This window comes from Rhipicephalus microplus, chromosome 1, assembly GCF_043290135.1.
Source record: "Rhipicephalus microplus isolate Deutch F79 chromosome 1, USDA_Rmic, whole genome shotgun sequence".
In the NCBI taxonomy this organism is placed as follows: Eukaryota; Metazoa; Arthropoda; class Arachnida; order Ixodida; family Ixodidae; genus Rhipicephalus; species Rhipicephalus microplus.
The window spans coordinates 249,374,393-249,390,515 of NC_134700.1; the positions used below are offsets into that span (position 1 = coordinate 249,374,393).

The following is a 16,123-nucleotide window of genomic DNA, read 5'->3' on the forward strand; positions in this document are numbered from 1 at the left end:
CTGCTGTGGATATCTTCATGCTTGATTCAGCCAAATCGCTGACTGCATTTTTGAATTTGAACAACATTTCTTGAAACTTGGTATGATGCTCGACCCCCTTAGTGAAACTTCATGGGGCCTAGTAAGTGCTGTCAAAATCCACACGGCAAATTGGTGCAAGAACTTCCATTTGGCGTTACCACCTGCAATTTGTCTTTTTACGTTTTCTCACTTAGCAAGCACTTGTTCATAGAAAGAGTTATACTTTTGATATTGTGAAAATGGTATAATTTACTAACATGAGTATGAGAAAAATCGTTTTTTTTTTTGTCTCTCTAACCCTTTCCACAAGACATAGTTCCACAGATATTTTCACATTCCTAATTCTGGCCCATATTCAAATCTTTGTGTCCTTGACTGAAAAATAAATTTAGAGAACTAAGTGTCACTATAAAATATTAAGGCAACCTGGAACCTATCACAAGCTATTTTAACGGTGTATTGGTACCAGTGACAGCGATAAATTTTATGGCCAGATTTCTTCAACACTTTTTGAGAAAGTTATGAAAAGCATGCTTGAAAAGCACAAAAGCATGATGATGTGCGTAATGAATAAAAGCAAGTAGACACATGACCAACACATTATACTGCTTGTCACTGGCTATCTTCAAGTAAGCTGTCCAAGTTATTTGGTCTTACCTTTAAAATATTGAAAACATATTCCAATAGGCAGGTCTGACATTCTGAATAATGATAAGTGGCTGAATGACAGCACGCAGTGCCATGTTGTGCACTACGCATTGTGCGCGAGTGTTGCAAGCTCCCACACAAATGTGTGTTGTATCCTGGTTTACCTTTTCTTTAATATTTACCATCATGCTCCCATTATGTGTAATTTTATTAGCATTTGTCTTGCAAATTCTCCCTCCCTTATTTATTATTTTACCCTGTGTCTTGTTCATGATTGCATGACAATTCTGGGACTATTCAAGTGACTTAGTCAGAAGTGAGTTTGACACAATACACGTGACCTTTCCTCTTTGACCGAGGGTCTTTTCTGCTACTTCAATATTACCCCTTCTACAGACATAAAATTGAAAAAAGGTCAACTTTTATTCTCTTTTTGTTAATGGAACCTCTTTTCAATCAAGCCTCTTTCCACCACATGCACATTGAGTGTTTCAGAAGACTGCTCCACCAGTGTAGGCCCACTGTGTGCTCTATTTTTCTAAATTTTTCTCCAAGTGTTTTCTTAATGGCCACGCTATACATATCGTACAAATTCATTTTCTAGTGCATTTATAAGCCTACTAACAAGCATGTCAGTAGGGTCATTTCATTCATACTGACTGCAGAATCCGTAAGTAGTACAAAGCTGTTCACAACAAATCCCCCATATCCATTACAGCACAATATTTAGTGACACCGAGTTATTCATACTAAAATGGCAGCACACTAACACACACACAAGGTAAAGAAGGACCAAAAGAACAGCACCAAAGTTAATTTCTCTGTTTACCTTGTTTTCCATGTTTGTGTGTAAGCATTGCTAATCCGACATCAAGTGCAACTAACTAGCCCAAGCCTTCTACCAAGATGTTCCTAGCGGCTGCCTCATACAGCTATGCAACTAAAACAGAGTAAAAGTGAGTTACATCTTACAAGTAACAGGAAGGCTGACTACAGAACAGCATAACTGAATTCACGATGACAGGCACAGTTGTGGCTCTACCTTGCTCTAAGAAAAAGGCTCTAGCCACAGAAACAGCCAGTGGAAAGTGGAAGGGGCTTAAGAGAAATACTGAGTGTTCATACGGAGGCTACAAGCTGAGGGTTAGTACTGCAATCATAGGTGACAAAGCCAGACAGTCAGTAGGCAGGCACTTCCCATCTATGCACAATATGATAGAACCACAAAGCTTGATGTAGACTGGCTGATGCCTTTAACTGTCAGTGTTGCTCTAAGACGTTTCTCAGAACAAGCCTGTCAGGTTCGGTCACTCGAGCGTGACGAAGTGGTAAAAATAAACTTTAGAAGGGGATAGCTCACTGACACACTTCCACCTCCTCCCCATAATTGCACTGGCACACAAATAGTCGGAATTGTATAGAGGGGGTTGACCCGTAGCTACGTGCAGCTCGAGCACTAGAACACTAGTGCACATCATGCCTTGAAATCCCACAAGATATCACTTCAAAGCCTTTAAAAGTTCATGATTGTGTTTGTTTGCATTTGCTTCATATAACACTTTTGCTGAGGCCATTAACTAGATGTCAGTAATATAAAAAAAGTTACAACTGTGGCTATCACTTGAATAGCAGCCACAACAGCAGCTCAGGGTGGCTCTGAATGTTGTTGGGCAGGTGCTGCCAAAGCGTTAACCTTCACCATAGCTCACGGTTTGGCTGCCTTCATGAAGAACTCTGATTATAGCTGTCGTAAACCCTGCTGGCATGAGAGCTGCTATGTGCAATGATGAGAGCCTTCAGTAGGGGCCCGGGTGTTGGTATGCTGAATGTTGCTGTGGTGGTCCCTGTGGTTGTTGCTGCTGCTGGGGTGGCACCTGGCCGCTGCCTGAGAGCTGTCGCTGCAGCTGGGCCACAAGCGCTGCAGTCTGCTGATGCTGCTGTTGCTGCTGGTGTGGTGGCGGAGGCTGGTGTTGCTGCTGCTGCTGCTGCTTGAGGGCCATGAACTGCTGGTGGTGCATAGAGCTGGCCATCAAGCCAGCCGCGTTAGCTGCGGTCGCACCAGGCGCGCCCCCGCCGTAGCCGCCCCCGCCCGGGATCGGGCCCCCCGGGGGCGCCCCGGCCCCACTCTGGGGGCCACCTCCACCGGGGCCGCCGAGGTGGCCGGCCCCTGTTGAACCCACCATGGGGTTGCCAGGGTGGCCCCCTCCACCACCGGGTCCTCCTTGACCGAGGGTATACTGTGGCCTGCATGCCATCATGGCACCGTAGACAGGGCAGTGATCAGGCTGTGCTTGCAACTAGCTTTTACTACTACACATCCTCTTTTAACAAAGTAGTGACCTGGCCTTTCTTTTACTTTCAATGTCACTTTTTTTTACTTTTTCTAATGCAAATTTCAAGCCATCTATCTCACAAAAAACACAGTAGACCTGCGGTATACATTTTCACTCTGAATAGCTAGATAAATCACTAGGTAGTGACTGAACAATTGTGCTTGAGGGTACTGAACTGACCACACAGTTCTATGGGCCCAAAGGAGGATGTTTTCGATCACATTAATAATGAGCTCTCTGATCTCCGTTGCTGCTGCACGTGAGCACAGCAGTCCTTGTATAAATTGACATCATCATAATGAGCCTTATCATCACTAGATGCCAAAGAGCTTACTTAATGAGTAATCGGCATTTCACCATTTCACAGCTAACAATTTTTGAAATGTCATTTAGCAAGCTACTTAACAGAATTTCTTGTGTGGAAAGATCACCTTTTCGGGCTGGTGCTTCTTGGTAAATTATACAGCATGAAAAAAGCTTATTGCTGTTGGAACACACTAAATTTAATTAATCTAAAGTAATAAAAATGAATATATAATAAAAATGTGCAACAGTATGGCAGCACAGAAAAGCTATGCTTTTTGTATAAACTATACAATATCTATATTTTCAGAACAAGTGTTATTGATCACCATTATTACAAAATAAGGAAAGCCTCTAATGGTTTTAACAGCACACGAGCAGGATAGTGAAAACGAGTGCTCTCCACAGCATTTGGCAAACCTTGCATGAATGTTTGACCACCACCTCATTGAACTAAAGAGCTAAAATTCTGCCAACACTTCAGTTGTTTTTACTGCTGTTAATGACACAAGTTCACCCAGCAGGTACCTGCTTCAAAACTGAACAGTATGACAAACATTGGCTAGCGATGCTCGCTGTATGGATTCTTTTTTGCAAGGTCCAATGAGTCGTGCAATTGACGACTTACCAGCATCAATGCTACTCAACGCCAATGATAATACAAGCAGTCACCGATTGTAATCTGATAATAATCCATCAATAAGTGTTACTTCTAGTTTGCCACTGAATCTAGGCTCATCGTAGTATAACATACTGGATTTTCTGACACGCTGATCTGTGTAAACAGTCTAGAAAAAGCTTTGATTGATTGATTTGTGGGGTATAACGTCCCAAAACCACCATATGATTATGAGAGACGCCGCAATGGAGGGCTCCGGAAATTTAGACCACCTGGTGTTCTTTAACGTGCACCCAAATCTGAGTATACGGGCCTACAACATTTCCGCCTCCATCGGAAATGCAGCCGCCACAGCCGGGATTCGATCCTGCGACCTGTGGGTCAGCAGCCGAGTACCTTAGCCACTAGACCACTGTGGCGGGGCGGTCTAGAAAAAGCAGTCCACTTTTAAGATAACCCAAATTTGCTAAATAACAAGTGGGCCATTTAGTGCAAACTTGGAGGCAGTAAATGTTCAAGAGGCTCATATCTGAGGCTAGCTATCTACAGCAAGACAGCTCTAGGTCCTTGGTTAAGTTTACTTTATATATATATATATCTTTTTGCCGGCTACTGTCACTTAGGAACCATGAAACAGATATGGAGAAGATATTAAAAGCTGCTTTTTTAGAACATGAGTCAATTATACTTTAGCAGTGTACCTATATGGGTTTTTCACAAACATCTAGCATACATACTTGAAAAGGAAGCTATGACGGGGCATAGCAAGGCGTGCACAAGCAGGCTAACAGTTAGTATTTGCCTTGTGGCACAAAATGCAAGCAAAGCTGGCCTTGTGAACAAGCATCAGGAGGCAGGTGAGTGAAGCTTCGTTTTCCACCGCAACATTACAGGATTACAAGCTGACAAGCATGCACTACAGAGCAAGTAAGAGACACGTGAGAAGACCCAAAGTTACAATGCCCAGACAAAGAACGAGCCACAGACAACAGATACACGACAGAAAGCTGTTATGCAAAGCAACAGAAAAGCTATAATGCAAAGCAACAAAACAGACACCGAAACATATAAAGAAAATGCACAAACACAAAATGATCAATTTTCAGAGGAACACATTATGCAGAAATAATTGAGTTAGATAAAGCATGGTTTAATGCTATATGCTTCAAAAAGTAATGCATAAAAATTGAACATCTAAATTGTAGGCCCATTTATGGCAGTTTCCCATAAGAAATCAAATATATATTTTTTTTCTTTGTACTACAGTGATCACACATACAGGGGCGCAACAGCTGAAATAGGACTTGAAGCACTTTTGGAGCAGGAAAATCTCCATTTGGAATGGGTTTTAAGAAAAAGGAACTGTATCAGGACTGCATCAGCCCTGATGTGAGCCCGACAAACTTCTTCCTGTTCCCAAAGCTCAAGAGAAGCTTGAGAGGTCACCGTTTATACAGTGTTCCCGCTATCCAACGAGCTGTCCCAGAGTCCCTGAGAGGGGTCACAGCAGCTAACTTTCAGGGAGAATTTACAAAGTGGAAATCTTGTCATACTCAGTATATCAACACCGAAGAAAAGTATTTTGAAACTTTTGATTAATATGTTCGAGCCGTATCAATAAATTCTTTGTTACCAGACCCCGCCTCATTACCTTACAGTCGGAACCTCTGTGACCTTGATTGCTGGGTGTCTATGTTCACTTCCTATAAATATGTGCTTAGCTTACCCCATCAGTTACATTTCTCCCCATATATCCATACACATGGTGGCAGTTTCCCTGTGCCAAAATCATGACATGTGCTCGGGAATGCAATCAATATCAAGATAATGCAAGAGCGTAGAGATCATAAATAGAATTGCACTAAATTGGACAGCTTCTTTGAGCCCTTTACTTGCGCTTCACAGTGCGGTATGCAAATGCTGTTGTTGCCACAGTTTTCAATGCTGACCACTGCTGCAAAGCTTTGCGATGTCTTTTGAGATCTCATCAATAGAACTATTTAACCTAGTATTTAGCTTAAACATTCCTTTCTTACCTGCGATTCTTGCATTCATTTTGAGTACTTTAAGGCATAACTGTCCAACTGGCAATAAAAGAAATACAAGCAATTCAGTATAAAATTTTGTTAATTAACTCCAGGAGTTGCCACTTAACATCAAGTGATATAAGCAAAGCAAGAAAGCGACTAGCAGCAGCATGCAGTGTACAGATGTTATTAAGTATTGAGAAAACAAGGTTTAAAAGATAAAATTTTCATAAATAGGTTAGTGTGCAGTAGCAAAGAGCCTCTACAGTGTATAAGGCAGCAACCATTCAGAGTAACAGCTTTCATACTACAGTTAAACCTGCTTATAACGAACCTCCATTTAACGAATTCCTGGATATAACTAAGTTTTTCTATTCCCCGCCGTCGCTCCATAGGAGCACATGTATTCGCGACCTCTATGTAACAAAGTAACTGCGGGAGACAACCTTGATATAACGAATTTTCCCCACGGACAAAATCTTGGAATTTTGCTTCGCATTTCGGCATTTTGGTACGAGCATGCATCTTCCACTACTGCCCCGCCACCGCTTCAGCGGTGCGGCGCCTGCACCTTACGAGCCGGCGTTGCCCCCTTTCTCACCGCAGCTGCCGCATGCGTGGGTGTGCCCCCCTCCCCCCTCCAAACCAAAATAATAATAAACAACTACTTTTGGTCATTGGCAGTGCCAATGCCCAATAAGGTGTAGAACGCAAGGCGACGGGTAGGTGCCACCACCGTCTCGTCTTAGCAAAGCGTTGGAAACACTCGCCTTTCGTGCAAGTGTTGCATGGTCAGCGCAACGTGATAAACGCTACGGTCCTTGGAATTACTTATGTATGCCTTTTCTAATAAAAGACGCACATGCAAAATATATATGCGTTGTTATGGTGCCTCAGATATGCGCAATAATTGCTTTTTAATTGAGAATCGCACACGTATGAACGCTGAATCTTGAGCAACATTGGTTGGCGCTGCGGAAGGGGTCGGCCGTTCGGGTATCGGCTGGTGCTGTTTAGAGTACCCGGTTCACGATAAGGGTGGATAAACAGACAAATGTACAGGCAGGCAGACCAAAGTTTTTGCGTCGAAAAAGAAGAAGGTATTTAATAAGAAGGAGGAGAGGTTTTCTCCGGGTTTCTAGCCTGCTACTCCTCATGGGTGTAAGGAGAAAAGGGAAGGAAAGAGGAGGATATAATGAGGGGTGATTGTGGTATAGCACAATGAGTGACTGCACACAATGTCTTGTTGGGTGTAGTACACGCACAACAGTCTCTACATTAGCAGATTCTCTAAAGACAAGAATATAAACCTGTATTGCTTAGAAATGCGAGCAGGTCCTTTAACCTGCGTTGGGCATGATCCACATGTTCCCAAGAACCCAAAAGTTTCTTTTTCAAAAAGGGTCGGCAGTCTAGGTCATCTGTGAGGCACCTAAGAGATTGTTTTTCAACTGCGTATAAAGGGCACGCACACAGGATGTGATTAATAGTTTCTGGCGTGTTACACATGTTGCAGTTAGGATTTTGCTCTTGTCCAATCATGCATAAGAATTGTCGCGTGTATGCAACACCCAGCCGCAGTCTATGTAGTAGCATTTCTTGGTCTCTCCTTAGATGGAACGGGAGGCGAAAGAAGGTCTCCAAAAACCGCCCGCGCTCTAGACCGAGCGCTTATCTCCCACGCATACTTTGCCCCAGGAATGCGGAGGGGGGAAAGGGAGCTTAGATGCTTGTGCTCGTGCGCTTACCCTGCGGGGGGGGGGGGGGGTTAGAATCACGTGCCTTCGGCTTTGACCATAACGATTGCGTTTGCTCTTTTCACACAGTCTCTTCGCGTTGAAACCGCACTGATACTCGCCGAGATAGCAAGCGCGCCCGCCCTTAAGATCCAATTTTATTATTGCTACTCGAGCGATCCCCCCCCCCCCCCCCCCATTGTTTCATGCTAGTTTAAGACGGGTGGTTTACTTTCTGTTTGAGCATTCGATGGCAATTCTGGGCGATAGGGATGGGCCGACTCATGTGATCTCTGCTTCAGCAGCGCTAGCGCGCTTTTACCCGCTTGTGAAAGTTACAATGCGCGGGGGACATGTTGTGAATTTGGACTTGTTGCGGAAACCTGGCGGCGACAGCAAGAACCCACTGAGAGTGGCCATATACCGTATTTACTCGCATAATCGGCGCACTCGCATAATAGGCGCACCCCTAGTTTGGTCGCAGAAAATTCGATTTTTTTTTAATTCCGCGCATAATAGGCGCACCCAGAACTTGGCCGTGATCAGAAACGATTCTACCACCCAGCGGTACAGTTGGAACGCGGTCCCCGTACCCTGAAGAGTGTTTGTCGAAATAAAACTTTAAAAAAAAAGCGTCCATGAGCGAAAAAAAAAACGGCTGTTTCATCAATTACTGATACCCCCCAAATCGCCGCGCTTTTTGGAGGTCACGTGTACAACGCCGGGGGCTCGATCGCCATCACCACCATCAGAGAAAAAGAAAGAAACGCCATTTTGCAAGCGGTGTGCATATGTTGTGGTCGTGTATTGAACTTTGGTTCCACCATGGGGAACCAAAGTTCCGACGAAGTCGTCAGGAAAAGCTTCAAGAAGACTGGTATCTCGAACGCACTGGATGCGAGTGAGGATGACATGTTGTGGGGTGCGGATGATTCGGACACCGAAAACGAATCCCCGCTCGGCGAGGATGAATGTGTGATCTCCGACTCGGACTCCGAATAGGGAAAAGGAGGAACAGCTACGACTTTTGTGTAAATAAATTTTACGTGTGTGTGTGCAGTTGACGGCTCTCGCTTGTTCATTAAAAGGTACGTAGGTATGTTTGTTTTATGCTGAATTAATTGGTAAACGATAAAGTCGCCTTTTACTTGACAAGTGTGCAGATTTAAAGCGCGAGAACCGAGTTGAAAAAATTTTCGAAAATTTTACCCGGTGTAATTGGCGCACCCCTAACTTCGAGCCGGATTTTCTGAAAAAAAAGTGCGCCTATTATGCGAGTAAATACGGTAATTGCTATCGCAATAGTAACGCAGTTTTTTACTGTAAAATGAGTGTTTGGGGTTAGCTCTGCCTTCGGTCCTCCTTTTGTTTAATTTGTGCATTTATTTTCCCAATTTTCGTACCGAATCTGCATATAACGAAAACCTATTTATAAGGAATTTTTTCGGGAATTTATCAATTTCGTTACATCCAGGTTTAACTGTAGCACAATGCTATAAGCCTACGTGACAGTACCAGATACAATGGCCACCACTAGTCTAAAAAAAACTGCCCTTTAAAGCAACACCAGACTGATAAATTAATCTGAGAATGTCATCATTAATATTTCATCACAGTATTGTTATCAGAAGACAAAATGAAGAAGAAAACTGTACCTCTGAATTTCGTATCGTAACCACAATGCATACATGTCAGTGGCACTCCCAAGACTCTTGAACACCTTTGCCACATTGAGTGTATAAAGTTTCCTGGAGCCTGCCATGTTAAGTCTCAGACTCTTAGCTACAACACAGTGCCATTCGTTTTTACCAATAAATAAGCATGTAGGCTGCAGCAGATGCCGTCGAGATCTATGGTGTCAAGGAAAGTTGGTGTGAAACCCTCAAGGTCACCTAAGGTTTTCTCCACATGCATTTTAGGCTTACCGAGAACCATCACATGGTCAGAGTGGTACTGTGGGCATTATGAAAAGATTCTTTAGTAATACGAAAGAAATTATTTTTATGTCTTTTTAAGACCACTTCCAACTTAGTAGATATGTTTGATATTGTGGTGATTGTTAGCACGAACTTTCCTGTGTCCTCACATAATTCTAGATGGACGCATCGTTGAGTACGCAGCAATACAACAAGTCTCAAAACTATACATAGGAACAAATTTTGTGCACATGCTAACAAGCATAACGGAGACAATGGCATCTAGCATCACAGGAAAGAGAGGTGAAGCCGCAAGGCTTCCAACCACAAAGCAGAAGTGTTTTTTTACAAGCAAGCAGTGTAAACATCATCTAGGTTTTCCACATATGACTACATTAATGACTTTAAAAATTTTTTTAATGACTTGATGTGTTCAGATCGTTTTAATTGTTATTGATTGATACAAGCAATTTGAGCGATTTAGTTGAGAAACTATAAAAGACTATGATGCGTTTATTTTTTGTCATGATATTCTGAGAATTAAGGCACCCATAGTGGCCATCTGAATAGGCTGCCATTTGCCAACATCTGCATGCGTCCATTCATGCCCAAAGAAACTTAAAAGTTTAGACAAATGAGCACCAAATACAGCGCTTAAGTTCATTCAAGTCTTAAAGCAAGTGAGAGGCTTCAGCAGTCCGCACCAAGACAAACCTAAGTTCCACCTTCTCTTTAGTTCGACAGAGCTGCAGCAAAGCTCAATACGTGCAGCCTGACCGCAACTACACAGCACCACTATGGTTACTGCTCGTCGTCGTCCCCAGCAACAGATGCTTAGATAGAACCAAAACACTGCAGCACAAAATTTTTGTGAAGGAAAAAAAAGAAAAAAACATGCAATCATTCTGGGACCTGCAGTCATTTATGGGGAAGCCAAAAGCATCCGCTGCTCCTTTAAAAAGGATCCAGTTCTATTTTATAACACTTCAAATTTATTTGTAGAGTGAAGTTATAAGTTCACAGGTAGTTAGAAAGTATTGTCCATCAAGCATAGTATCACTTTTTTTTTCTGCCTTTGATAAAAGGCGTAAAAGTGCATACCCTCACATTAAAAACAACTTGCACGATTTGCACGGCTGTTGAAATTTTATCACTTGTATTGCATGCTTTTCCATTCTTTTTCCTTTTCCGAAATCGCTTCCTGCATTCCAGTTTGTATATCATATGTTCATATAGAGAGTGCTTTAAGGCTGACTAGAAACATGTAGCATTAATGGTGGTTTAATTAAGGGGCCCAGATGTGACCTAAAGATGGGCATAATGCTTTAGTTTTGTCCCTTTCATTTTTGCAAATACTGACACAGCATAGTCACTTTCTCGGTCAAATGTGCATGGTGTTCATTGGCTCATAAGTCTCATCATACAAGCCCATCAGAGTTTTCCTGAAAGAAAGGATGCCCTGTTGATAAGGTGGCTAGATGAAACTTTTCTGCAGCAAGGAAGCACGGGCTGCCATCATAAATGAGCTAGTTTCTATGACTAGCCATCCTTCAAGGCAAGGTGATGGGGCACAAGGCCAGGGGGTTCACCTGTTAGCCAGGTACTGCTGTGGCCCGGGGTTCTGCATGCCTGCTGCGGCTGCACTCATCATGCCCATGTTGCCAGACTGTTGAGGGGGTCCTCCCATGGTGTTCCCTGCCCCCCCTGGGTTGTAGCCCTGGCCAAAGCCTGGCGGGGCTGGGCCCATCATGCCACCACCAGGGCCCGGTGGTGCCCCAGCCACGCCGGCTGCTGCCCGACGCTCCATCAGGGCTTGCGGAGGTGGCCCGCCACCCCCATATCCCCCACCATAGTTTTGGCTCATGCCCCCTGGGGAACGGGACGAGTTGCCGATGTGGGAAGAAACAACCAGGAATCATCATCACAGGGACAGGAGACCAGGCAGGCAGGGGCAATTGAAGAGGGGGAAAGAGAAAACGAGGCACAAGGGTGAGTACATACAGACACTTTTGTCCAGGCAGGAAGCAATGTTGGCTAACAGATGACCCCTGCCCGAACTATGAAATAAGTTTGGTATCACTGTCAACTGTCATGTGAGACAGCAAGTACACCTCAACACAACAAGCTGTAAGTGGCTTGATAGAAATTATATTTCACTATGTCTTCGTGTGCAGTAGCACTGACATAAAATGATGAACATGGAACCCCTCATGCCAGAAAACTGATTCGTGAAACGGAAAAGGAAAGAGTAGAAAATGGTATGGCTGACATTTGGTTACATAACAAATCTGTATTCACAAAAATCTGATTAACACAAAAGCACTTTCTCTTTAGCTGGCAGTTGGGCTGGCAGCTTATGATAGCATGCAAACTAAGTAAATGCCACGGCAATTATCAATCATGGACAACACTTATATGTATAAAAGTTTGGTGAGCACAGGCCATGAACTTTTGTTTGAATGACAACAACACCTTACAAGGCAATGCAAAATCTCTTCCCAATGAGCAAAAAAGAGGAAAATTTGAGATTCACGAGCAATGCAATGTTGCAGATTCCAGACTGTATACATCTGAAAACACTATATCTTGCTGGAACGTTTTGCCATAAAGTAAATGAATTGAATTGAGGAATTTTACCTGCCAAAAGTAAGGCCTGATTATGATGCAAGTCATAGTGGCACACTTCCGATTAATTATGGCTACCTGATGTTCTTTATTGTGCACCCATAAGTACACAGGTGTTTTTTGTGTTTTTCCGCCATCAAAATGCAGCTACCATGGCCAGGAATTTCTCGAGCTTAAAAATTAAGAATGCTTACAAAAGCAGTAAAGGGACTCAACACAGCCACACCTCTAAGCAGCAAATGTAACCTCTGAGCTTCCTTTACGAAATTCTCACTCAACCATCAGAGCACTACCTATCCATGGCATCCTGGCTGCCGAAGGAAAGCAAACTTTTAACCAATCTGAACACATAGTGCAAGCATAAAGTTGGAATATTTGTGAAACCAAAGTTCAGCATGGCTGCATTTTGGAAATGCACCGACTTGTACATGCCTCCTGGACGAGGAGGCATAAATATGGCAATACGCAAATGGAAAGTCTGCATGCAAGCAAAGAAGATTGTACAGGAAGGGGAAACAGAGAAAAAAAAAGGTCTGTCAAGTTTTCTTCATGAATTTGGTTTTAATGGTTTTAACAAAACCATCACATTATGCTTTAATTAACTATGGATAAGTTCATAACCAATTACTCTCCAGCAGTACTGTTCCTGATTATAATTGCTTTTTTTTACTCATTCACCGTCACTGTAGTACAATTGATTTTTCAGTAAAATTACCGTTAATGACTTAACTCACCGAAAATACAAGTTACAGTAGGTAATGCACCTTTAGGCATATGAACTCAAGAAGAACTACAGCATAATGCCCACGTTAGTAGTGCCATTGAAGCATAGTGGTCACATGTGCTTAGAAATATAAAGGCACTTTGTACTTGCTAAATATTCTGATGTCAAGAGGAAGTAAACTGGTACTAGAGGGCTCAATAGCAATGGTCACTATGTCGAGTTTCATTGCCAGGAAATGATCAACAAACACATTTTAAAATCTTCATTTCACGAGGATCAAGCTTTCTCCAAGCTCCAGCAACAAATAAGCAAGCGCTGCACTAAACTGGAAGATAAAATGTCTTTTTTTCTCTCTGCCCCTTTTTTCTCGGTAGCTCTGGTAATGTGGGAAATCTGAAAAAGCCAGCACTGCTTCCTACTTATGGTCTTACTCACCACTTGAAAGATCTAGAAGCCATCTTGAAAGCACTAGAAGAATACCATCAAGCACTCGAAGGATAATACCCAGGACTCAACACCGATTCATTATAGTACTGAGTGGAAACACGAGAGACACGCGACTCGTGTCTCGTGCTTGGGCTCAGTACCATAATTCGTTACAACTTGCCCAACTCACAACTCTGCTCAACATTGATTTGATAAACCCACAAACAAGGTAGCACGGCTTTGAAGCAGTGCTAAGCAAGGTAGACTGCTGAAAAGCTCTCCTCAAAACGTATGAACCTTGGGCAAGTAATAGGCAATAAGACATTTGTGCAAACACCAATGAACCACGGACACCACCAGCACAGAGAAGAGAAGACGAGAAAAGTATTTAGTTGCCCGCAGCAACATATTCTACAGAAAACATTTTCATTTAACAGGACAGGGACTGCACAGCGACAAAGAGTACTTGGGAACATGCTTCAGACTTTTGTGACATGACACTCATTCAAGAACACAGACAGAAACATGGATAACGCTTCACTTACCTGCCTCATAATACTCACTCTTGCTCAAATATAATAGGAATCAACTAAATTTCTAACCAAGGCTTTGTTAGACCAGGCACAAGACAAACACCGATTTCTGTGGATGTGATCAGAACAGGTAAGTTAATATGCTACATGAAAAATTGAAATTCACTCACCGATAGCTGACCAGCTTTAGATTATCAAGCCCTTTTACGCTACTAATGTGGTTCTCCGAACGGCCACACTAAAATGACTGTGCTGAAGTAGGCTAAAAAATGTACAAGACTACTCAAAAACTGCATGTGCTAAAAACTAAACACACAAACCAAGGAAATGAAAGTCAATAAAAGGAAAGATAAATGTCTCAGTTGCCCCTCGGCATCAATCTCTAAAAAAGGCGTGCCGATACATTGGTCATTGCAATTTTTATCAGAAACACCTCATAACTGAGCAATTTAATTTTTTTTATGACCTTAATCACCTTTACTACTGTCAGTGCACATGTATGTGTTTTCCTATACAAAGCAGGTCTTCCAACGATAACGCATCAGTTGCACTTCAGCACTTGTGTTTGCATTATTTTATGTGTGCCTAATGACTGCCCTTTTGTGTGCAGTTTTATCAAATACCTAAATTCCACGATGCCATTTTCAGTAAGTTATTCACTCTATTGGACTTTCTTAATCAGTGGTCACACTATAAAAATTTGCATGTGAATACTAACTTCCACTTTCTATGTCTAAGACAGTGCCAACAAGATGGAAACAATGTCTTACTGCTAGCATAACAATGTGTTATAATGATTAGGTAGTAAGATAATTCATGAATTAGATGCCACCCATAAGCCCACAATATCAAAGATCCCCTAATTATAGTGTACTGATTCAGAATAAGCTTTGCCATAGTATATAATAAGAAATTTCCACCCAAAAGCATTGGAATAAGATAATAAGAATTTTTTAAGAAATTAGCAAACTAACTCTAGCGTGCTGCGTGCAAGTACAGAAATAGCACTGACTGCACCAAATATACGGTAGTCAAAGCTATGCCAAGCTGGCATGAGTGAGGCAGTTAACCTGTTAGCACTGCTGCACACCCATCAATTATGACAAACCTATGACATATAAACAGGTGATGTAACAACGACACTAACCATCCTTGTTAAAAGCAAGGGTACCATTGCTTCAGACAACAGATCAAGCTTGCACACGGATGATTTTGTTAGTAAGAATGGTGCAATTTAGTAGTAGCAAAGCCAAAAAAAAAAAACTTTTGGTTCATGCTCACCCACAGCTCGAAAATAATCTGAAAAGAATGAAAGAATTTCACAGCTCAACATGCAAGTACGAAGCAGGTCACCTTTCACATTTTTGCCACAAAGCAACTAGGATTAATTTCAACAAAAAACTTCCACTACATTATTAAAGGGGCCCTGCAACACTTTTTGAGCATGGTCAGAAAACGCTGCCGATCGGTAGTCGGGGCTCCCGAGGACACATGAGCTTAACCTTAAAACATGGCAAGTGACCTGCAATTTACAATTCATTTTCGAATTTGGTTAGAAGCCACTCACTCTTTTCTCCATAAATAATGCCATCAACCCAAATGACCCTACCCCGCGGTCATTGGCTGGATTGAGCATTATGCGCAGCATGGTTACCGCTGCTGAATGCCACGACGTGCCCGAGCGATTGCTCGTGACCACACTGAAAGTAAGCCATAGGTTTGAATGAAAAATTGAATTAAATTAAGTGCCCAAGATCACGACGTACGCTAACGGATATACGTATATTTCTGTCCCCTTTTTATATGATCCCCCTCTCAAATGGTAGCTTTCAGCTTTCTCGCTGTCAAGAAAAGAGAGAGAAAGCACTTATAGCATGTGAATAAACCTAGTGACTCAAATCGTATTTGATAGATTACAAAAACTTTTATGGCAGTCATATCTTGAGGCAATAAACTTCTTTAACGAAGACATTTGACGATTACTCGGATAAGTGTTGCCAGGCCCCCTTATTAAAAAGAAAACGTTGGGGGTGCATCAAATTTCAAAAAGTAGCTCACAAAACAAGATGAGTGGAAGTCAGAGATGTTAAAACAAAACTACATAAAAAATTATACGCAGTTTAGATAACAGCGGCTAGCCCGAATTGGGCAGGTTGCACTGTTTTGTTCTATTCTTGTATGCACTGAATAGCAGAACCAACTATGGCTCGCA

At 42.4% G+C, this 16,123-nt stretch overlaps 1 protein-coding gene across 5 annotated transcripts in view; it reads right to left on the reverse strand.

Moving 5' to 3' along the window:
* Window positions 1-2,185: 2,185 nt before the first annotated feature.
* The window catches only part of LOC119185973 (mediator of RNA polymerase II transcription subunit 12-like protein), a 105,376-nt gene continuing 91,438 nt past the window's right edge, over window positions 2,186-16,123 (reverse strand). For 2 of the 5 annotated variants that reach the window (XM_075892912.1, XM_075892907.1), the window contains exons 40-42: window positions 15,193-15,210; window positions 11,193-11,472; window positions 2,186-2,913 (exon numbers count right to left, since the gene is read on the reverse strand). In XM_075892912.1, coding sequence (XP_075749027.1) covers window positions 2,466-2,913; window positions 11,193-11,472; window positions 15,193-15,210 — 746 coding nt within the window. In that variant the 3' untranslated portion in view covers window positions 2,186-2,465. The remainder of the gene's footprint in view (window positions 2,914-11,192; window positions 11,473-15,192; window positions 15,211-16,123) is intronic. The other 3 variants (XM_075892922.1, XM_075892918.1, XM_075892930.1) reach the window with 2 other exon arrangements.